Source organism: Ixodes scapularis, unplaced genomic scaffold (assembly GCF_016920785.2).
Source record: "Ixodes scapularis isolate PalLabHiFi unplaced genomic scaffold, ASM1692078v2 PGA_scaffold8__174_contigs__length_109621045, whole genome shotgun sequence".
Classification (NCBI taxonomy): Eukaryota; Metazoa; Arthropoda; class Arachnida; order Ixodida; family Ixodidae; genus Ixodes; species Ixodes scapularis.
The window spans coordinates 46033881-46051629 of NW_024609883.1; the positions used below are offsets into that span (position 1 = coordinate 46033881).

The 17749-nt window shown below is 45.3% G+C and overlaps 2 protein-coding genes across 3 annotated transcripts in view; one reads left to right on the forward strand and one right to left on the reverse strand.

Moving 5' to 3' along the window:
- The window catches only part of LOC120837820 (ATP-dependent RNA helicase DHX30), a 63033-nt gene extending 54205 nt beyond the window's left edge, over nucleotides 1-8828 (reverse strand). Inside the window, exons 1-4 of the mRNA XM_040207429.2 lie at nucleotides 8772-8828; nucleotides 8504-8629; nucleotides 7055-7182; nucleotides 6424-6727 (exon numbers count right to left, since the gene is read on the reverse strand). Coding sequence (XP_040063363.1) covers nucleotides 6424-6727; nucleotides 7055-7182; nucleotides 8504-8629; nucleotides 8772-8790 — 577 coding nt within the window. The 5' untranslated portion in view covers nucleotides 8791-8828. The remainder of the gene's footprint in view (nucleotides 1-6423; nucleotides 6728-7054; nucleotides 7183-8503; nucleotides 8630-8771) is intronic.
- Nucleotides 8829-9198: 370 nt separating this feature from the next.
- Nucleotides 9199-17749, forward strand: part of LOC8035709 (probable E3 ubiquitin-protein ligase makorin-1) — a 30094-nt gene continuing 21543 nt past the window's right edge. The window contains exon 1 of one of the 2 annotated variants that reach the window (XM_029973913.3): nucleotides 9199-9261. In XM_029973913.3, coding sequence (XP_029829773.3) covers nucleotides 9227-9261 — 35 coding nt within the window. In that variant the 5' untranslated portion in view covers nucleotides 9199-9226. The remainder of the gene's footprint in view (nucleotides 9262-17749) is intronic. The other variant, XM_029973912.3, reaches the window with a different exon arrangement.

A 17749-nucleotide genomic window follows, 5' to 3' on the forward strand; every position in this document is an offset into this window, starting at 1 on the left:
GTCCATTATCGTATCCAGGTTGTCGAGCGTCTACTGAAGGACAGCAAGGTGACATTGACCAAAGCTGTGCAAATGGTCAGTGACACGTGGACGGACGTGAGGAGCGACATGATCGCACATTGCTTCAAAAGAGGTAGGTTTTTCCGAACCAGGCTGCCAGACTCTGCTTCTGTGGGCGACGAAGCGTTAGTCGGAGATGACGCCCCTGCTGTCAACAAAATTTGTGCACCGCTGGAACGGCTCTGGCGCCAGCTTCCTCACAACGGAGGACAATGTTATGGCCACCGAGGACTTGACTGATGAAGCCCTCGCACACTGTGGCCCCGTCAAAGCGGAGGCAGGTGGCGAGAGTGACGACGACTCTGCGAAAAAGTCTATGTCCGCCGGAATGGCTCTCACCGCGGTGGAGATCCACTGAGACTACTTCACACCCTGAGTCAATCGAGCAGGCGATCATGAAGACAAGCCTTACGCGGTGTGTCCAGTCGCCAATCCAAACTCTTTTTAAATTCCCGTGGCGTTCCTTATAAGCGGGCTGTACTTAAAGAATCCAGCCTCGTGTCGGGTAAACACTGAGCTTCCTGGGGAAGAAGCCGGACCTCTAGCTGCCTAGCTTGATATCCTCACCGAGGCGGGTACAGCCCAATAAACATTAATTTTTAAAAAAAGGAACTCGTTCTTGAAACATAAATCGATAAAAATTTATTCCCCCCCCCAAAAAAAATTAACATGGGATCGCTTTTTGAAAGAAACGATTTCACACTCATATTTATAAAGACATACTCGGGCAATCATTGCATTCGGTTTTCCTCTCAATCCTTCAAAACTATTAAGAATTTCACAACACTCTGTTTCACCGTATTAAGTTTTTGGTTAGATTTCCCATTTTTCTCTTCGTGTCTATTCCTAACCAGGCAGAGGGCTGCCGAACGAAAGGCTACAATCCCTGCGAGCCAATCGGTTACCCAGAGGGAAACACGTGACTATACTTTGTCTCCCTAGTAGCGCGCAGTGCTGTCAAAGGCACGGGTGAAAGAGGGGAAAGCCACTTTTGTACGAATTATGGGCGACAGGCTAATCTTCTAGGGGAAATAAATAGGGGTGTGCGAATACTCGAATATTGAGGAGTTTCAGCGACGGTGTCACCGCCCTGGCGGCCGGTCGCCGAAAGAGAACGAGGGGGATAGGTTCGCTGGGCGGTCAGGGCGTTGGCTTTGTGTACATGTGTTGGCCGCGAACGTAGGCTTATAAACTTCGGCAGCAAGAATATTACGCGGCTCTAGTGTTTCGGTACGAGCAACAGAGGTGACACGATCTGCTACGACCAGCTACGACCACCCGCCGCAGCGATGCAGGCGTCGAAGGAGCGCAACCTGTGTACTACGCAGTCAGCCGCCGTCGCCCGTCGCAGATCGTTCGGCATTCAGGGCTTTCCGCCCCGGGTTCTTCGCTTGTACTTGGAACCGAGTATTATTTCCTGTGCTTGTGTATGTGCTCAGTGGCTGGATATGGACCTCATAGAGCAGTTCTTCAGACTCAACACTGACGGCGGAAGGGCTTGCAGCAACGCTTTCGGTTGGTGCACGGGTGCGACGACTACACGGATAAATTTTAAGATTGCTGCTAGCAAGGTGGGCCATAGTCGCTTTATGTTGACACGATTTTGAGTGTAAGTACTCCGTGCAAAGGCGAATCTATCGCGTTTCTAAACCACCTTTGTTTTTGTTGTTTTTAGCACGCACGACCGACTGCTAAGCAAATGCTTCTGTACCGATCACGGAGTGAATGTCTTCGGCCTTACATTGCGGAACGCCCAATAAAAAGTCATATTCGTTCAGCGAGAAAACTTCCCTTTCGGGTGACCTTCTGATTGGTAATTTTTCCCGTACTTAAGTGCTTTAATCAACACGATCGATTAAGTTTGCTTCCCTAGTTAGGACATTTTTGTGCTACATGCGGCACTAATGCTTGGCACGATATATGCCACTGGTGGTATTGTGAATTGGTTTACTTCCAAAGCTAACAGTGTGACAGGTGGGACCATTCAATTTGCTAAAAATGTGATGATATGGGAATTTCGTTGCATAACTAGCGTTCCACGTTTAAGATTGATAAGAAACATAACATGCTCATGTGATAATGCATGTCTACAGCATAAGTTTTGCAGATCCAGAATAGATGTGCAATAGGCTACAGCCTCAAGATTTTTAATGGTCCAAATTGGTGATTACACGGCAATAAATATTGTGGTGAAAAACTGCCCATTGACTCGGTGAGTTTTGATTGTGACCATTGGTGTGCTGTTGGCAAATTAGATAATGGCACACCTTTTCCCTGACCATCTGGCTTCAAGGGGCATTGCATCTAGATGTGCTTAAATATCTTTATTTCAAGGTTCAGTGGACCCCTCTGCATCATTACAGGAAGGCAGTCTCAAGCCACAACAAACAGCAGTGAATATACAATATATAATAACGGGCACCAGTGTCCAGGCATATAGTCCGCAGAAGCCAATTTGAGCCTAAAAATGTTTCTGTTTTGTTTAGATAGTTTGCATTTGGTGTATAATCCGCAGGGCCCGATTTCCGCGCCCAGTGCATAGTCCGCCAAGCTGGTGCGTTGTGTCTTCGTGCTTTTCTTCCTGGGTGGCATTTTCTTCAGAAGTTCTTCGGTGAACGCTATTGAGCCTGAAGAACTGCTTTTGAGGCCCATATCTCGCCACAGATCACACACAAGCACGGAAAATAACACTCGGTGCCAAGTACAAACGAAGCACCTGGGCAGAAAGCCGTGAATGCCAAACGAGCAGCGTCGGGCGACGGCGACTGACTGCGTTGCGCCCCTTCAACGCCTGCATCGCTGCGGTGGGTGGTTGTAGCTAGTCGTAGTGAGATGATCTTCACTTCAAGCAAGAAACCTTGCCATACCATAGTCAAGATATGTGTGCAAGCGTTCGACAACGTGGGCTCTCTCACGTTGGTGCAGTTGTCATCAAGAAAGGTGCATATCAACAATGTTGCGTGTTTGAGGCTGAAACTATGACGCATACTTATCTAAACCTAAATTTATCGGTCTGCGGCTACAAACATTTTCGTTGACGTTGCTTAGATGCTGTAACCATTCAGGCCTCGCATTAAATAGTGTTGCGACTCTTCGGTTCTGTATGAAAACCTATTTTTTCCCTAATAAAAGACATTTTCAAAAGGACATGTGTCTTCTGCTGATACATATCTTCCCATTTACAATGCAGAGGCAAACAGAAAATCAGCTGCATACATCTACCACTTAGCATAAGCACCTTTGGCATTCATTCTTGAGCACACTCAAATATCAGCTTAGTTTGGTCTTGTTTTAGAAGCTTTGCCCTGTTCTGTAAAAAGAAAACAGTTAAAAAAGCTTTACCTTCGTTCTCCTTCTCGCATTTAATACAGACTTCTTTGTCAGCCGAAATCACCGTGGCACATACAACTCGAATGACCGATGAGACTATCGCTATTACAATAAAGCTTTCCACAAGAGCCAGAACGAGGCTTGTAGGGGTGCACAAGCACATAGAAATGAGATTGGCGCTTCCGGGGCTTGTTTACATTACGCGTAAAAACAGGACGATCGGCGACCAGCTGATCGCAAGATAACACCAAGGATACCGATGTTTCGATACACAGAACGCAGGATAAAGACCTCAATCGTCCCTTGTATGCTGTAGTTGTCATGCTTTCTATCCAACCGCTTTTTAGCACAATGAACTAGAACAACCGAGGAGTTCGCGACACCTTTTAATGCGAGGCCTGAATGGTTACATCATCTAAGCAACGTCAACGAAAATGTTTGTAGCCGCAGACCGATAAGTTTAGTCTGAGATAAAGTACGCGTCATAGTTTCAACGCGCGAACATTGTTGATATGTAAGTACCTTTCCTTGGACCCGCGTACATTCGGTTCAACTTGATGACAGCTGCACCAGAAGTGAGAGCTCACGTCGAACACTTGCACACATATCCTGACTCTGCCAAGATTTCTTGCCTTCAATTGGCTTGAAGACTTCATCTGTAGCGTCACGGTAGGTCTTGGTTGAAACGATGATCGTCTCGCACACGGCAACAAACAGAGAATGACACGCTTTGTTTTATTTATACGCTACCGGTCTACGGGCGTCGCAAATCTATCCCCCTCTTGTCCGCCATGTTGGATCGATCGGAGCGCCCCCTATATTCGCTGAAACTCCTCAATACGAATTCGAATCGAATAGAAAGTTCCCGAATAATTCGATTCGCGAATCGAATTCCTAGTATTCGGTTCCTCGAATATTCGATATATTCTGCCAAAGACGCGCGGTGGGCGCGGAGCAAACAAAAAAGCAGTTTTTTCTCCCGATGTAAGCGCCGTGATGTTAGACAGACCATGCGAGAAACACCTCTTGGTCCGACCATTCCACAAAAATCTAACGCACAGGTTAGAAAACAGAAAAATAACGAATGCCACAAACTTTATAGCACGAAGATTTACTCACGATCATGACACAATCTACCCTTGAATCACAACTGAAACATCCCGCTTGCGCCGCTTCCAGAGAGGAATTGTTAGGAAGCCGGAATTCCGCGCCAAGCCTAATTCTTTTCACGAGTAAAACTCCTCGTTTCAAATTGAAGCGCCGATGTAAAACACACTTGCCGCACTCGCCGAAATCGGCTACTGCACCACTGCACGATCACAGAAAGAAAACCAACGTTATCGTCGTCGTTCTTTTGGAACCGCGAATTCTGATTCGGATTACGAATCAGAACGACAACTCGGTTGGTTGCGCCGACGTGGTAACGTTGGTTTTCTTTCTGTGGTCGTGCAGTGGTGCAGTAGCCGATTTCTGCGAGTGCGGCAAGAGTGTTTTACATCGGCGCTTCAATTTGAAACGAGGGGCCACTGATGAGATCAGTGCGAGGGGCTTTACTCGTGAAAAGAATTAGGCTTGGCGCGGAAGAAACGGAACGGAAAAATAATGTGCCTAGATTTGAGAGGGTTTCCAACCGCTCGATAGCCGCGTTTGAATTACGAACTGCGAGAAGGCGCCGAAAAGACGAAAGCGACGGTCGGGTTCGGGCAGGCAGACAGGCGTCGCCGCTCTTCTGTTTGTTCGCCTTCTTTCCACGCGACAACACAACACATGCGCATTCACGATCAATCTGCGATGGAGCAGTCTCTGTGGTTTCGGTTTCGGTTGCTCCCTCTTTTAAATCAAGGCTCTCTAAAACAGGATAGATAAACGGAAAAATGGATGCGTAGCGGCAGTTGGACGGTGACTTGCGCCACCTAACCACATTTCTTTTTTCTTACTTTAGACTATATCGTTTATGCCAGTTTACCTCGTTGCTGTTTACTCAGATTTAACACCTGTCTATTTATTTATGTGAAATCAAATCCCAGGTGCCATTTTCTTTCCTTAAAATGGAGACCAACTATCGCAAAATGCCCCTTTTCTGAGATATACAAATATTTAAAAAAAAAAAAAAGAAGTTGCGGTGTTAGGTTGTGTTTTTAAAGAGAAAAAAAAGGCACGCATGGCTGAAACTTTTTTCTTTTTGTGACGTTTAGGGTAGATAGATTATGTTTGCACCATAAAATTGGATCTTTAGTGCCCAACGTTCAACAGCAACTGCTTTTTTTTTTTTTTTTTTCATCGGAACTTTTTTACATTTTGGCTTTTGTTTTGTACAGGACGTATATTCTTCACCAGGCGCACACTCTGCACATATAATAATCGCATTCTCAGCACACTTTGAAAAATTCCTACGAATAAAATCACTATTCGATATTCGATTCGATATTCGGGTTTTTTTTCTTGATTCGATTCGGTATTCGATTCGAAAGCTACTATTCGGTATTCGCACACCCCTAGAAATAAACCGACGTCTCGGGCACACAGAAGAGGGTCCAAGTAAGAGGAGACTCCCTCTTTCCCCTTTTCTACAACCGCTTGAGCGATGCTCTCGTCCCCATACTTTTGTAAAGGGCCGTCACATGTTTCGCTTCTGTCGCTCTGGTTGGCTCGAAGGGGCCGCAGCGTTTGCTCTTCGCCAAGTTACGGTGAAACAAAGTACAGCACCGCATGGCATGACAGTGTGGCAAGAAAGAGTAAAAAATCTTCAAGGGAGTTCTTTGTTTTTTTCTTTCTTTCCCCTATTTAAAATTGAGTTCTTCCGAAAAATCCAAACTAGCAAAAACTTTTACTGGCCAGTGTTTTTCTAATTTTATGGGATTTATTTGAAGACCTTAGATATATCAGACACAAGCAGATTTTTTCTTTGTATGTGGAGAAGAGGGGGAGGTTTCATTTAGCTTTTAAAATAACATTCCACAAGTTCACATAGTTGCCTACAATAATATGACACAGATGAGCCTCGCCAATGCCCGATGCACCACAGCCGCCCACCTTCTGTCGCCTTGTACTCGTACTCCGGTCGCAGGCCAGGGTCGTCCCTATCCCGGCAGACGATGGTGTAGATGTTGTTTGTCACCACCTTGACGCACCTGGCATCAAGCTCGACTGGTTTGGGCATCTGGCACGTCTGCCCGTTCTTGGACGTAGACATCCTCCTCGGTGCTGCCAGCGAGACAACCTGCTTGGACGGCTCTGTTGGTTCGCCGCAAATCCCGTTTGCATCGTCGCCTGCCGTTAGTTTGGTGAAAGGTACCGGCGCGGTGTTTCGGATGTTCGGCATATCGAACCCCAGCTTCTGCAAGGGAAGGATGACGAAAATAATCCCTGGAGAAGGGGAACAAGAGGGACAAAGGACACTAACCACCGGACAGCTGGTGTCTCCTAAATAGGACAAAGGACAAACACAAATCTTCGAACACAGCCAGGTGCACCTTTGCATTCAATTGCAATATAAGAGCAAGGGAAGGAATTTGTCCCTTTGGAGTTTTTGCAAATCGTGCCCTCCCACTTGAAGTGATTAACCATGCTGCAATCCCTCGAGAAGGCTTACGACGAGAGAACATATACAGGCGTCACCTATCGGAGCTCTCCAAATCTAGACGATAGTAAGGCGTCAACTTGCCTGCAATTTCTGGCACATCAGAGCCCTTGCCAAGTCGAGCGACCGTTTCTTGGTGCTGGCGAGGGCGTCCGTCGTCACGGCGTGTGGCTCAGACAGCGACAGTCGAGCCCTCCAGTGCAGTTGGTTGTCTTGCACGGAGGGAAAATGTTTTACGTTAAAATAAGCAAAACTCTCAGAAAGTCACACTTCCGCAAATCTCGCAATCGGGTTTCGGGGGCTCTCAAATGCAGACTCAAGAAGACCTCCTTGACATCTTCTAGAGGAGCCCCCTGGCGTGAACTCTTTGGATACTTAAACTAGGCTGCAAGGGTTCTAAAGTGCAACTGCTTCTTTGTTATCACGGTGCAATATGCCAAAAAACATGGACGAAAACGAAGGAAGAACTGGATAGGACGCGGCATCCTGTCAAGTTCTAACTTCGTTTTCGTCCGCATTTTTTGGCGTATTATATTATGATGAGCAACCAACTCGCCCAAAAAGCCATCCTTGTTTGTTGTTTTCTTTTTCTCCCCTCTCTCCATCTGCCTCCGTAGGCACATGGGCACACAGGTCCCCATCGTTTCATTGACACGTTTCATGGAAGTTCATTTTGTGGACACATGCCCCAGTGACATTTCGTCGATAATATGTTTTTTGTTTGCTAAGCTGCCAAAAGCTAGCATGTCATTTACTGAGGAGTGTTTACCCAAGACTTGGGCCCCCCACTCTCTTTTCTCTCCCTCCGTAAACCAGGTGAGAAGCAAAAAGTTGGTGGCGGGAACAGAAGGTTAATGTTCGACAAAACGTTGAAAGGTCTGTCAATGAAACAAACGCAAGAAGCCTTTCGATGAAACAAACCGTCAATGAAACGTTGGATGTCGACGCAAGAATCTGTCTATGAATGTTGTTCGACAAACTGATTGCCACCATTAGCATGCTATGTAGAATCAGTTTGTGAAAGTAAGGACTTTTAAGGCTTTGAACTCCGTTTACAACACCGGCAAAGATCGGAATCAACTGCAGCAAAGCACTGCTCTACACAAGGACGTTTTGTTCATACTTAGGTTTCGAATTTTGTCCAATATTCTCTCAAATGGAAAAAAAAAAAAAAAATTAAAACTGACATTCTGTAAAATTGAGCTGAAACGGGAGCGAAAGGCTGCAACCTTCACTTGTACAGACAACGTTCAAAACAACCCCATAACAATAATTATTATTACATTTTCACTTAGAAGGGCGCAAGTGGTGGTGTGCGAGTGTAGACAGATGGGTGAAAACCCTTTCGCAGAGCGCCTGTCAGCCCGCCACCACCTGCGGAAAGCAATAACATAAACGAACTCGCGCTTAACAAGACGTAAAAACCACTGTGAAAAGCCGCGTCGTTACGCAGCTGAACTTCAGCCGAAGGCCCTCGATAAGGAAGGGCAATTTAAAACAAATAAACAGGATAAACAATGAAAGACGCCCTACCCAAAACCTCTCGCTGCACTGTCACTGTTAGCCAAGCGACTCCGTTCTTCCGAATCATTTGAGCTTCAATTTTCTCCAAAAGCTGCGCCGCGTTCGGGAAGTTCCGAAGGGCTTCTTCCGTGACCTCTGGGAAAGAAAGGGAAAAAAACGCAGTAGAGAAATGAAGAATGCAGCAGGGAGAAGCATCGTAGAAAACGCAAAACGAAAGTCTCTTCCACGCGCGGCACGAACTTTTCGCCAAAAACACATTGCTTAGAGCGCGGCATACCGTTCTGACCAACTTCCATGGTACCCTGTAATGTTTGCGGACTCGTGCATGTGTTGGGGCCGCACAAGGTTCGAACACTTTCTACGGACCTTTGGCCCGCGTACGCCGAACAAAAGCGATAAGCGCGGTAAAGTTTCGAAGAGGAAAGCATCATGTTCGGAAACCGAAACGTGCGGCCAGCGCAATCGCTACCAATCGCTACCATTCGGATCACGTGACTGCAAAAAAACAAATTCTAACACAAACATAAGTAAGTTGTGTTAGCCATTCTAAATATTTTTATTGTATTTTTGTTACTGAAATTAATTTTAGCTTAAAATGCTGCGAGTTTGACTATGAGTCAAATATGAGTTTGATTACGCAACGACGACGAAACGTTACTGGCTGGTGTCAGTTCGCGCGCCGAGCGCGAGCGCCCTCTAATCAAAATTTGTACGGTTAGTCAGGAACTCAAGATGGCTGAGGGAGGTACTCAGGCGACGTTATGCAGGTATGTGCAGTTTACGTAATTTATCGTCCATTGGGTCAAGTTACGGCGCTTTCAAACCGCCGCAGCTTGAACACAATACTTGCACAAAGTCCACCGTTTTTTTCGTTGAAAAAATCTTCACTGCCTCTCGTGAAGTACCTTACCAGCGTTCGATAGGTCGAATCACAACGTTCGCTGAGCAGATTGTTCGTCGAAACGCTCGGTGGTGACACGTCTATTGTCGTCAAAACCTTTCAGGATATCGCTCGAAATACTCTCCGTTGCGTCGTCGCGGCGAATCGACATTGTTGCGTGACGGAAACATACGTAACCGCCTTAAGTTTCGTGTTCGTGCCTCGTTCGGCAGAAACGGCGAGTCGCGTTTGTTTGAAGTGTTTCCGACGTGTGCGGTGGGCAGGAAATTATAGCGGCATGTTTATCTCATTCGACCTCGGCGTCAGCGAGCTTGAAAGCTCGTAGACGTTCACGCGAACGCGTCTACGTGGTTCCCTTGCGGTCGGCCCGTATGTAACGCGCCCAGATTGTGACTGACTGACTTACAAAATCTGGCACACTTCCGACACAGAACGGAAGGTGGAAAGCGACGGGTCGGGTTGTGCTTGCTGCGTGCTGATCTTGTCAGTTGGGATAAAAATCGCTCCTAACTTGCAGTTTCTGGGCGCATCGTGGTGGAGAGGCGTGTTTGGGAATCAAAATAAAATAGAAATGTTTGTTTCGGGAAGTGCGGTTGGGACAAAATGAGTGAAAGGAAGGGCGCTTCTCCGCGTCCTAGAATTTCATTTTCTTTTGTGTCGCGGCGGAAGCAATTTTTTTACGCGTTCACTAGCCGTCGTGGTCTTGTGACAGGGCTGAAGTCCCACCCTTTTTCGAAAGGATAAGTTGTATAGTGGTATAGCACGCCCTATCGAATTCTTTCCATTAATGCTTACGCGCTCTACTCGGAGCGTGTGCATGTTCGAATGGCTTGACATGTTCGACCTCCGTTATTTCATTTCTACTTCCGAACCGAGATGGCGCCACTATTCTGCTTACTTCTGACAGATGCGTCAGTAGCTACAGAATGGCCGCGTCGTTTATTTGACGCGGGCTGATTACAATTCCGATCACGATGTTTACAAGCTGTTAAAGAAATTCATTGACACTTGGTTCTTTTTGTTTTCGCTTCTCAGTAAAAAAATAGTGGGCAAAAGTTTTTTTTTTTCATGAACTGTATGCAGGTTCTATATAAATGTGTGTGTGTGTTTTTACAAGCAACTAGAAAAGTTTAACTTTATTTTGTTCTATGTATCTTTTTTTTTGTATGTGGCATTTGCATATGTGGTCGCTTGCATTACAAGTTAAAAAAATGACAACACCGTGATGAATGGTGAATTAAAATATTTTAAATAACTGTTTTAATTTCTTTTACTGCACTTTTCGAGTTAACCTATGTGCGCAAACTACACAGACTGGATATTGTCAATTGATTTCGAGAGAAAACAGGGAAAGAAAATCATATTTCTTTCAAACCTAAATTTAAATATTAAAAAAAAAAAAAAAAAAACTTAATGGCTATAACATTTATCTGCAATCCTGGAAATCTTTATTAAGTTATCCAGAACTGCAGGCACAGGCCATTGGAAAGAGATGACTTGATGTGCCTGCCTGTGGTAGACTTTGGAAAACCATGAATTGAGCCCTGTTTATTATGTAACAGTTTTGGGGGTGATATAATAGCTTTATTACCTTTAAACTCTGTATGCCTATTACACTTCAAATGTCGCAGCCTTCTCAGTCCTTATTGTTTTTATTGCCCTAAAATATTGTCTGACAGAAAAGGTTTCTTTGACTTCCTGATTGGCATAAATGTCACTGGGAGTTGGGCTTTGGCCAAATGGGATCAACCTAAGCCACTGTCATCATCTGCTGGAGAAGATAGTGCAAGATGCTCACAAGGGGACCTCTCATTGATACATTGATAACAACCACTGCAATTGATCTCGTCGACAGTAAATAGCCAACATCCCCATCCGTCACTTTTATGAATGCAACTAACCTAGTTTCTACCAACCCTTATTACGGGCAAAAGTGAAAGAGCACAGTGTTACAATTTTGGAGGAGTTTGGCAATTTTATTTTTAGCAGATTCATGTGTTCTAGCATTTTGCTTACCACAGCCACTGAAATGCCTATCACATTCCTGTTATGGCTGTCCCCAAACTCCTGCCTCCCTATCTGCCAGCTCCTTGTTCTGCCTGTTATGTCTACCCATGTTTGGCAAAGTAACATATTTCATGGACCGTGCAGGGAAATTTCCCACTTTAGGCATTGCATGCCAGCGACACTGCGATGTGCGGATCGTTACATTGCGCGCACGCTGCTACGCTGCTTGTAAACATACGGGTATTGAGATTGTCTGCTATCTCCGGCTTTGCGGCTGATAGTGGGTTATTGCAACCCCTGGAGTGGGCTTCTCTTCAGATTTCTTGGCACGCTGCGGGCAATGCTGCCATGATGCGAGATAGTCACCTATTGCAGAAGTCAAATCCCCAGCCCTATTTTCAACATTATTTGCTATTTGTTTTGAAAAAATGTGCCGAAAAATAGTCCACTTATTATAGTCCGTTGCAACTCAAGAAGGTAGGGCGAGGGCAAGACGGGCCGGGCAGGGGGAAGCGGACGGAACGCTAAAGAGAGAAGGCGGTTTCTCTCTTCTCCAGCGTTCCGACTGCTTCCTCCTCCCTGGCCTATCTTACCCTCGCCCTACCTTCTAGAGTTGCAACGGACTGTAGTAATTGTAGAACCCTGGCCAATGATTACCTCAGCAGAATTGGTATACTTAGCCATGGCGGGAGATGAGCGAACGTTGCTGACTGGGAAGAACACTTGTCTTTAGTTCAACGCCCCTCCTTGCATCCACAAACGTTTGCCAATCATAAAAAAAAATTTTTTTAGTGATTATTGAAAGTTAGCTTACTCCCTATTTTCACCCGATTTGCCGTCGATTTTAGGTGAGCTATCTAAGAATGTTACGGTACTTATGCACACATTAGTCGTCTTAAATGTAACAGTTGTCACAATTAGTTGTCACAAATGTTACATTGCTTGTAAAACAGAAAGAAGTTTCTGTACTCACTCATCTCTTAGGCCACTGAAGAGGCGGTTGATTTTGCAGTGTGTACTCGGGTTGCCTAGCTGATTGTCGGAAAACATTTTCTTGTGAGCTGCCTTTTGCCGTTTCTAAAGCTTGGTTAGTTTTTATTTCGGGACATTACAGAAACACAGTAACTGACAGAATGAGAACGGGAGAGTGTACCATTCAAATGCTCGGCTTCTAGCTTGTGCACCATGACTTTCACCACGCTCTGAAAACGCGATCGACGTGCACGAAATGCCGAAGCGTTGTCGAAGCTAGGAAGCTTGTGCTGGAGGCAGTACAACTGGCTATGTAGTGTCCTTTGGAAGTGAGTTGTCTATAGGTGTATTGCGGTTCCTATTTTTAGAGCGCAGCTCTTACGCGCTCGTTTCTGCATATAGCGGTGTTGCCGTCGGCGTATCTGACCCGCTAAATTTAGCGGGAAATTGAATTGGTGTTGAGGTCACGTGACTTCAATTTTCCCGCCAAATTTAACGGGGAAAATGATGTCACATGACTTCCACGTCACCCACAAACAAATTCAGTTTCTCCACTATATTTAGCGGGAAAATTGAGGTCACGTGACCTCAACACCAATTCAGTTAACTGCTAAATTGAATGGAGGGGCGAGTAGGAGGGAGGAGGAGGGGTGTACCCTCCTCGTCCTCTTTTTCAAGAGCTGTGCTCTAATTTCGTGTTACAGGTTTGCAACCATCTCATTTTTTTTCCTTCTTAGTTTTTAACTTTCGGTAATTGTTTTTTTTGTAGGGAGCTTCCTTGTTCGTACACTTTCGGGCAGCAACATTAAGATTCTGTTCGATGGATCCTTTTCAATTAATCTCGCATCATATGCCACAATTGCTGTTAGCAAGGAAGTAATATCCGTTAAGTTTCATTGTACTGTTTCAGCCAATATGAGCCGAAACGCCGCTCCAGGTGGCGCATGGTACTATCTGAGCTGCCTGTCACATTTTTCTGCAAACTGCAATGCACGCTAAGACCAAGACAACTCCCGTCCGGTGCTCACTGCGCCACTCTGCTACTGAGACAGCAGTTGTCAACTGTGGCAGGACTGTTCAGATGGATGCTCGGATCGCCAGGTTTTTTCAGAGCTCCTGTTCTAATTGGAAAGGGTTCACCAATACCACTACGACGAGCTAGCGGCTCTTCTCGTCCCTTGGGGCTCGAGAACGCCTGTGTGCGGTGCGTTCCCAGGTCGATCTTCATCTCTTTAGGTGTGGATTATATGATTAGCAGCCACTGATGATTTTCTCCGTGCTATTTCCTTCTGCCAGTAGTACATTTTCATGCTCAGATGTCTGACACACTTCTATCGGCACACTCACATTTTTCTAATATGTCTGTGGTGAATACAGAAAGACCTGTGTTTGAGCGGCTCATTGCTTTGTAGGACTGTTATGTAATGTTTTGTAGAGTTGTTATGTAACTATTTTTAGTTGCTGTACTTTAGGGGCCCGAGGCTTTGTCAGGCATCACGCCTTTATCTCTGCTGCCTATGTGGTGAATCCACAAAACAAATAAAGAAAAGAAACTAAAAAACTTAATATTGCCTGATTATAAGTCAGGACTCTGAAGAAATTGTTTCGAGAAAGTTTGCAATAGATTTATGTTGTGCCACGAATAGGTCTTACAGTTGAATTAAACCAAGGGATGTCTTTTCCATTTCCTCACTGGCAGACGCGAGCGCCGAAGGGAGGTGGTCTTGGCCTTAGCGTGCAACACAGTTTGTAGAAAAATCCAACAGGCAATTCTGATAGTATTGCGCGCCATGCGAAGCAGCATTTAAGCCTATATTGGCCACAATAATACCTGACTTGCTGACACCAATAATTTCTTGTGGATGGATGAGGCAGCTTTATTCGAGGGGAAGAACCAGTTAGCAAAGCCCTGCGTAGATAACATTTTGATCATCCGCATCCTATCTGTGTCCGCAGGCTTCGTATCCACCTCAAACCGCTTTTGTAAACTTGGAACAGCATCCGGCCTGCAATTCGCTCATTCATGTTAAGTTCATTAAATCAAGCATGAATTTAAAAAAAGGTGTATGGATGGTATCTCATACACTGCTAATCTTTGTACAAGAACAATTTGATTCAGAATATTATTATAAACGATCATCCTTCCAGTGACACTTTGCATCACACAAGAGATGATTGCAATTATGAGATCACCCTGGGAGTTTGGCATTCTCCCAGAAGATGTGCTTAGATGAAAAGCATTTTCATCTTTTTTTACCCCCCTCCAAGCAGACACACATTTTCTAATCGTTTAAATTAATAAAGGCACTAATAACATTGCCTTTTTATTAAGGTGAAACAATAAAAAATGGCAGAGGAAAAGCAAATACCCATGCAGCGAAGTACTTAACTAAATGGCAAGACGCAAGTACTGTATTTTCCCGACTATATACGCTTTCAGCGCGCGCCAGATTGAGCCGCCATAGCCGACCTTCTCTTGTCTTACCAAGATGCCGAGCTACTGAAGCAGGCGTCGACGAGCCTCCACAAGGACCTAGGCCGGGGAGAAGGACACAGTAACACTTAAAATGGTAATAACCTGTCCTGCTGTGGTAATGATGAAGAGGAGCGAACGGAATAAGAGGGAACAAAAACTGAAGGTCGGTTATGGCGGCGCCCTTGCACAGCTGCTTGAAAACGTCTATAGTTCGCAGACTATACATCTTTCCAAAAAACACTCAACCCCAGGGCCAGCAAACTGTTTTCGAGCCCAGTCACTGAGTTTGAGGCTAGACTCTCTCCGGCGTCCCTCCTAACCCTAACAGTGTGGACTGTGATTTCAATAGACACAGCTTCAAACGCTACTGGCGGCTAAATTCTAGTCTTTTCCCGCTATATTTTGTGTTTCATGGTAGATGTATTTTCCCGAGGACATTGAGAAAACATTGTGCCACATTTAAAGAAACAAAAAAGCAAAAAAAAAAAAAAACAGAATAATTGTTGGTCACGCGTGCGACAGAACAAATGCGGCTGGAATGTATAGTTCTGGTTATTTGTGTCTTTTTCTTACGATAAGTTCTGACGGCGCCGCGGGATTCGCCGCATGTGAAACGACAAAGTGCTTTTTGTCAAAAATAAATTGCAACAGAAGAAAGCCGAAAGGCATGCATTTTTCACGCTCACAAATAATGTGTTAACCGATGGACAGGAACATTCGAACAATATATTGTATGTACAACACGATGCAGTGTTATCCGAAAATAATTTATTTCAGAAATATCTCGAATAACACAGTCACAGTCGACAACAGTCACATCTTGACGATCGGACGTAATCCGAGATGACTTCGTGTTGGGGCACGTTTTGGGGAGAGCTTCCTTTTTTCACTACCGCACCAAGGCAAAGGAACGAACGCAACTGACCCGTTTCTTACCCCAACCCGGACAACTATTTCTGGAGATGACTGAGGATTCTACGCGGATTATCTCTGGGAGGGGGGAGAACAATGTTCGCAAAATCGGGTCAAAGGTCGTTCGACGGCCTTCACCTCCTTCGTTTCCCAAGAATGTCGACTATAGTGATGTGATTGCTGCGCCAAACTGTGCCAAGGGGCTAACCCTGCTACATCCTGTTACATTTTGCCAAGATATAGGTAATCTGCGCCAAGCCAGCGCCAAAGAACCAATTTTGGTCGCCTTTCTAAACCGAAACTAAACTGAGAACCGTAATTGAGCACGCGATGAGCTAGGTGGCGCGAGCGGCCGTCTGACACAAAGTACCCTGCATCAATCGTTCATCCGGTTTTGCATGGTTTTCACGTCATGTCTCGTTCCGCGTCCTCAACGTCTCGCGTTTTTAAATTTTGTTTTTATTATTTTTTTAACGATAGACGCGGACGTGTGCGGCGCTCCGACACTAACGTGCTGGGGTACCAGCCATGTCGTCATGCTATGAAACGAAACCACGTTTTTGCGCGGCTGAGTTCCTTGTGAGCTGAAGCACTCTCTCCTGAAAGCAATGGCCACGGGAAAACTATATTTGGTTCCTGCCTGCCAGTCGCCGTGGTCGCCCGACGTTGGGTGTTGCCGTCCCCACGTCGCAGCAGATGCGGCACTTTCTAAAATTAAACTAAATATCGCCGCATGTTCATCAAGATTCCTGTTCTTGTTTAATACGCTACTACAAAATCCCTCTTTAGCTCAACGACGTCTGCGTCTAAGTATTGATTACCGAGGTTTTTCTCGTTGAGCTTTTTTTCGGGAGAGATCCCGGTACGTGAAAAATCTGCCGCGAAAGAAATTTGGTGAAGAGAAGTGAGCCAAAGAAAAGGCAATGTCTGCACGCTGAACCCGCACAGTGCTCTTGTTTGTCTCGAGTTCAGTGGTTGCACAAAGCGGTCCAAGAACATTTTTACCCTTCGTGATGCCTTGCATCGATATGCTTAGGTTCTTTTCTTTTTTCTTCCTTTTTTTTCTGTGTGTTTAGCTTGTACCTCGCCTGCCGACCTGGCAAGCACGTGCCGCTGGACTTTTTTGTCGTATGCTGGACAGTTACATTTGGCATACAATTTTGGGAACCAGTTGGCGACGGAGCGGAGTGGCATGGTTTCGATCGAACAGCCATCTCCGCTCGTGCGACAATTTAGCACTGCACTGCAGTAGTTACGTCACATGTTTCATCATTTGGAGATTGATTTCATTCATTTTATCGCTCGTCAACCTACTGCTGTGCTATTTATACTGAGGTGATCATTTTCAAATAAATTTTAATATGTGCACTTTGGTTTTTGTTTACCTATAGCGGGTACATATATATGTATCATTCAACTGAAGCATTGCAAAATGTGTCATGTAATTGGCATTTCAGTTACGTGTTGAAAGACTCCCAGGTGGTCTAACTTGACTATAATTTGTTTATTGCGGCAAGCAAAGTGTCCTTGGTTTGTCCAGCACTTGAAATACTTATTTTTTTTTTTCTAAGAGTATCTGCTTCAAAAGCCACTTTTGCTGCTCCGAAGCACTGTTTTAGCTGCTCCAAAAGCCACTTTTGCTGCTCCAAAACACTGTTTTGGCTGCTCCAAAGGCCACTTTTGCTGCTTAAAACACTGTTTTGGCTGCTCCAAAACGGCTTGGGCCAATCACATCACTACGACTAGAAGAGCTTGAATAGCAGGCACTTACCAGCCTTATTTCTCACAATGGAAGATAACACAAAAAGGGTACGCAGCACGCATAAAAAAATTAAGTGGAAACTTTCAAGAGGCGTGAGAAAACGTTGAATGCGAAACCGCAAAAACGTAGGTAGAGAACTGCGCTGAGCGGGTCTTCACAGTCTCAGGGGTGGCGGAAAATTTCTAGCTGATAGAGGGCGCGAGAGTCGCCCCAGCCACATCAGCA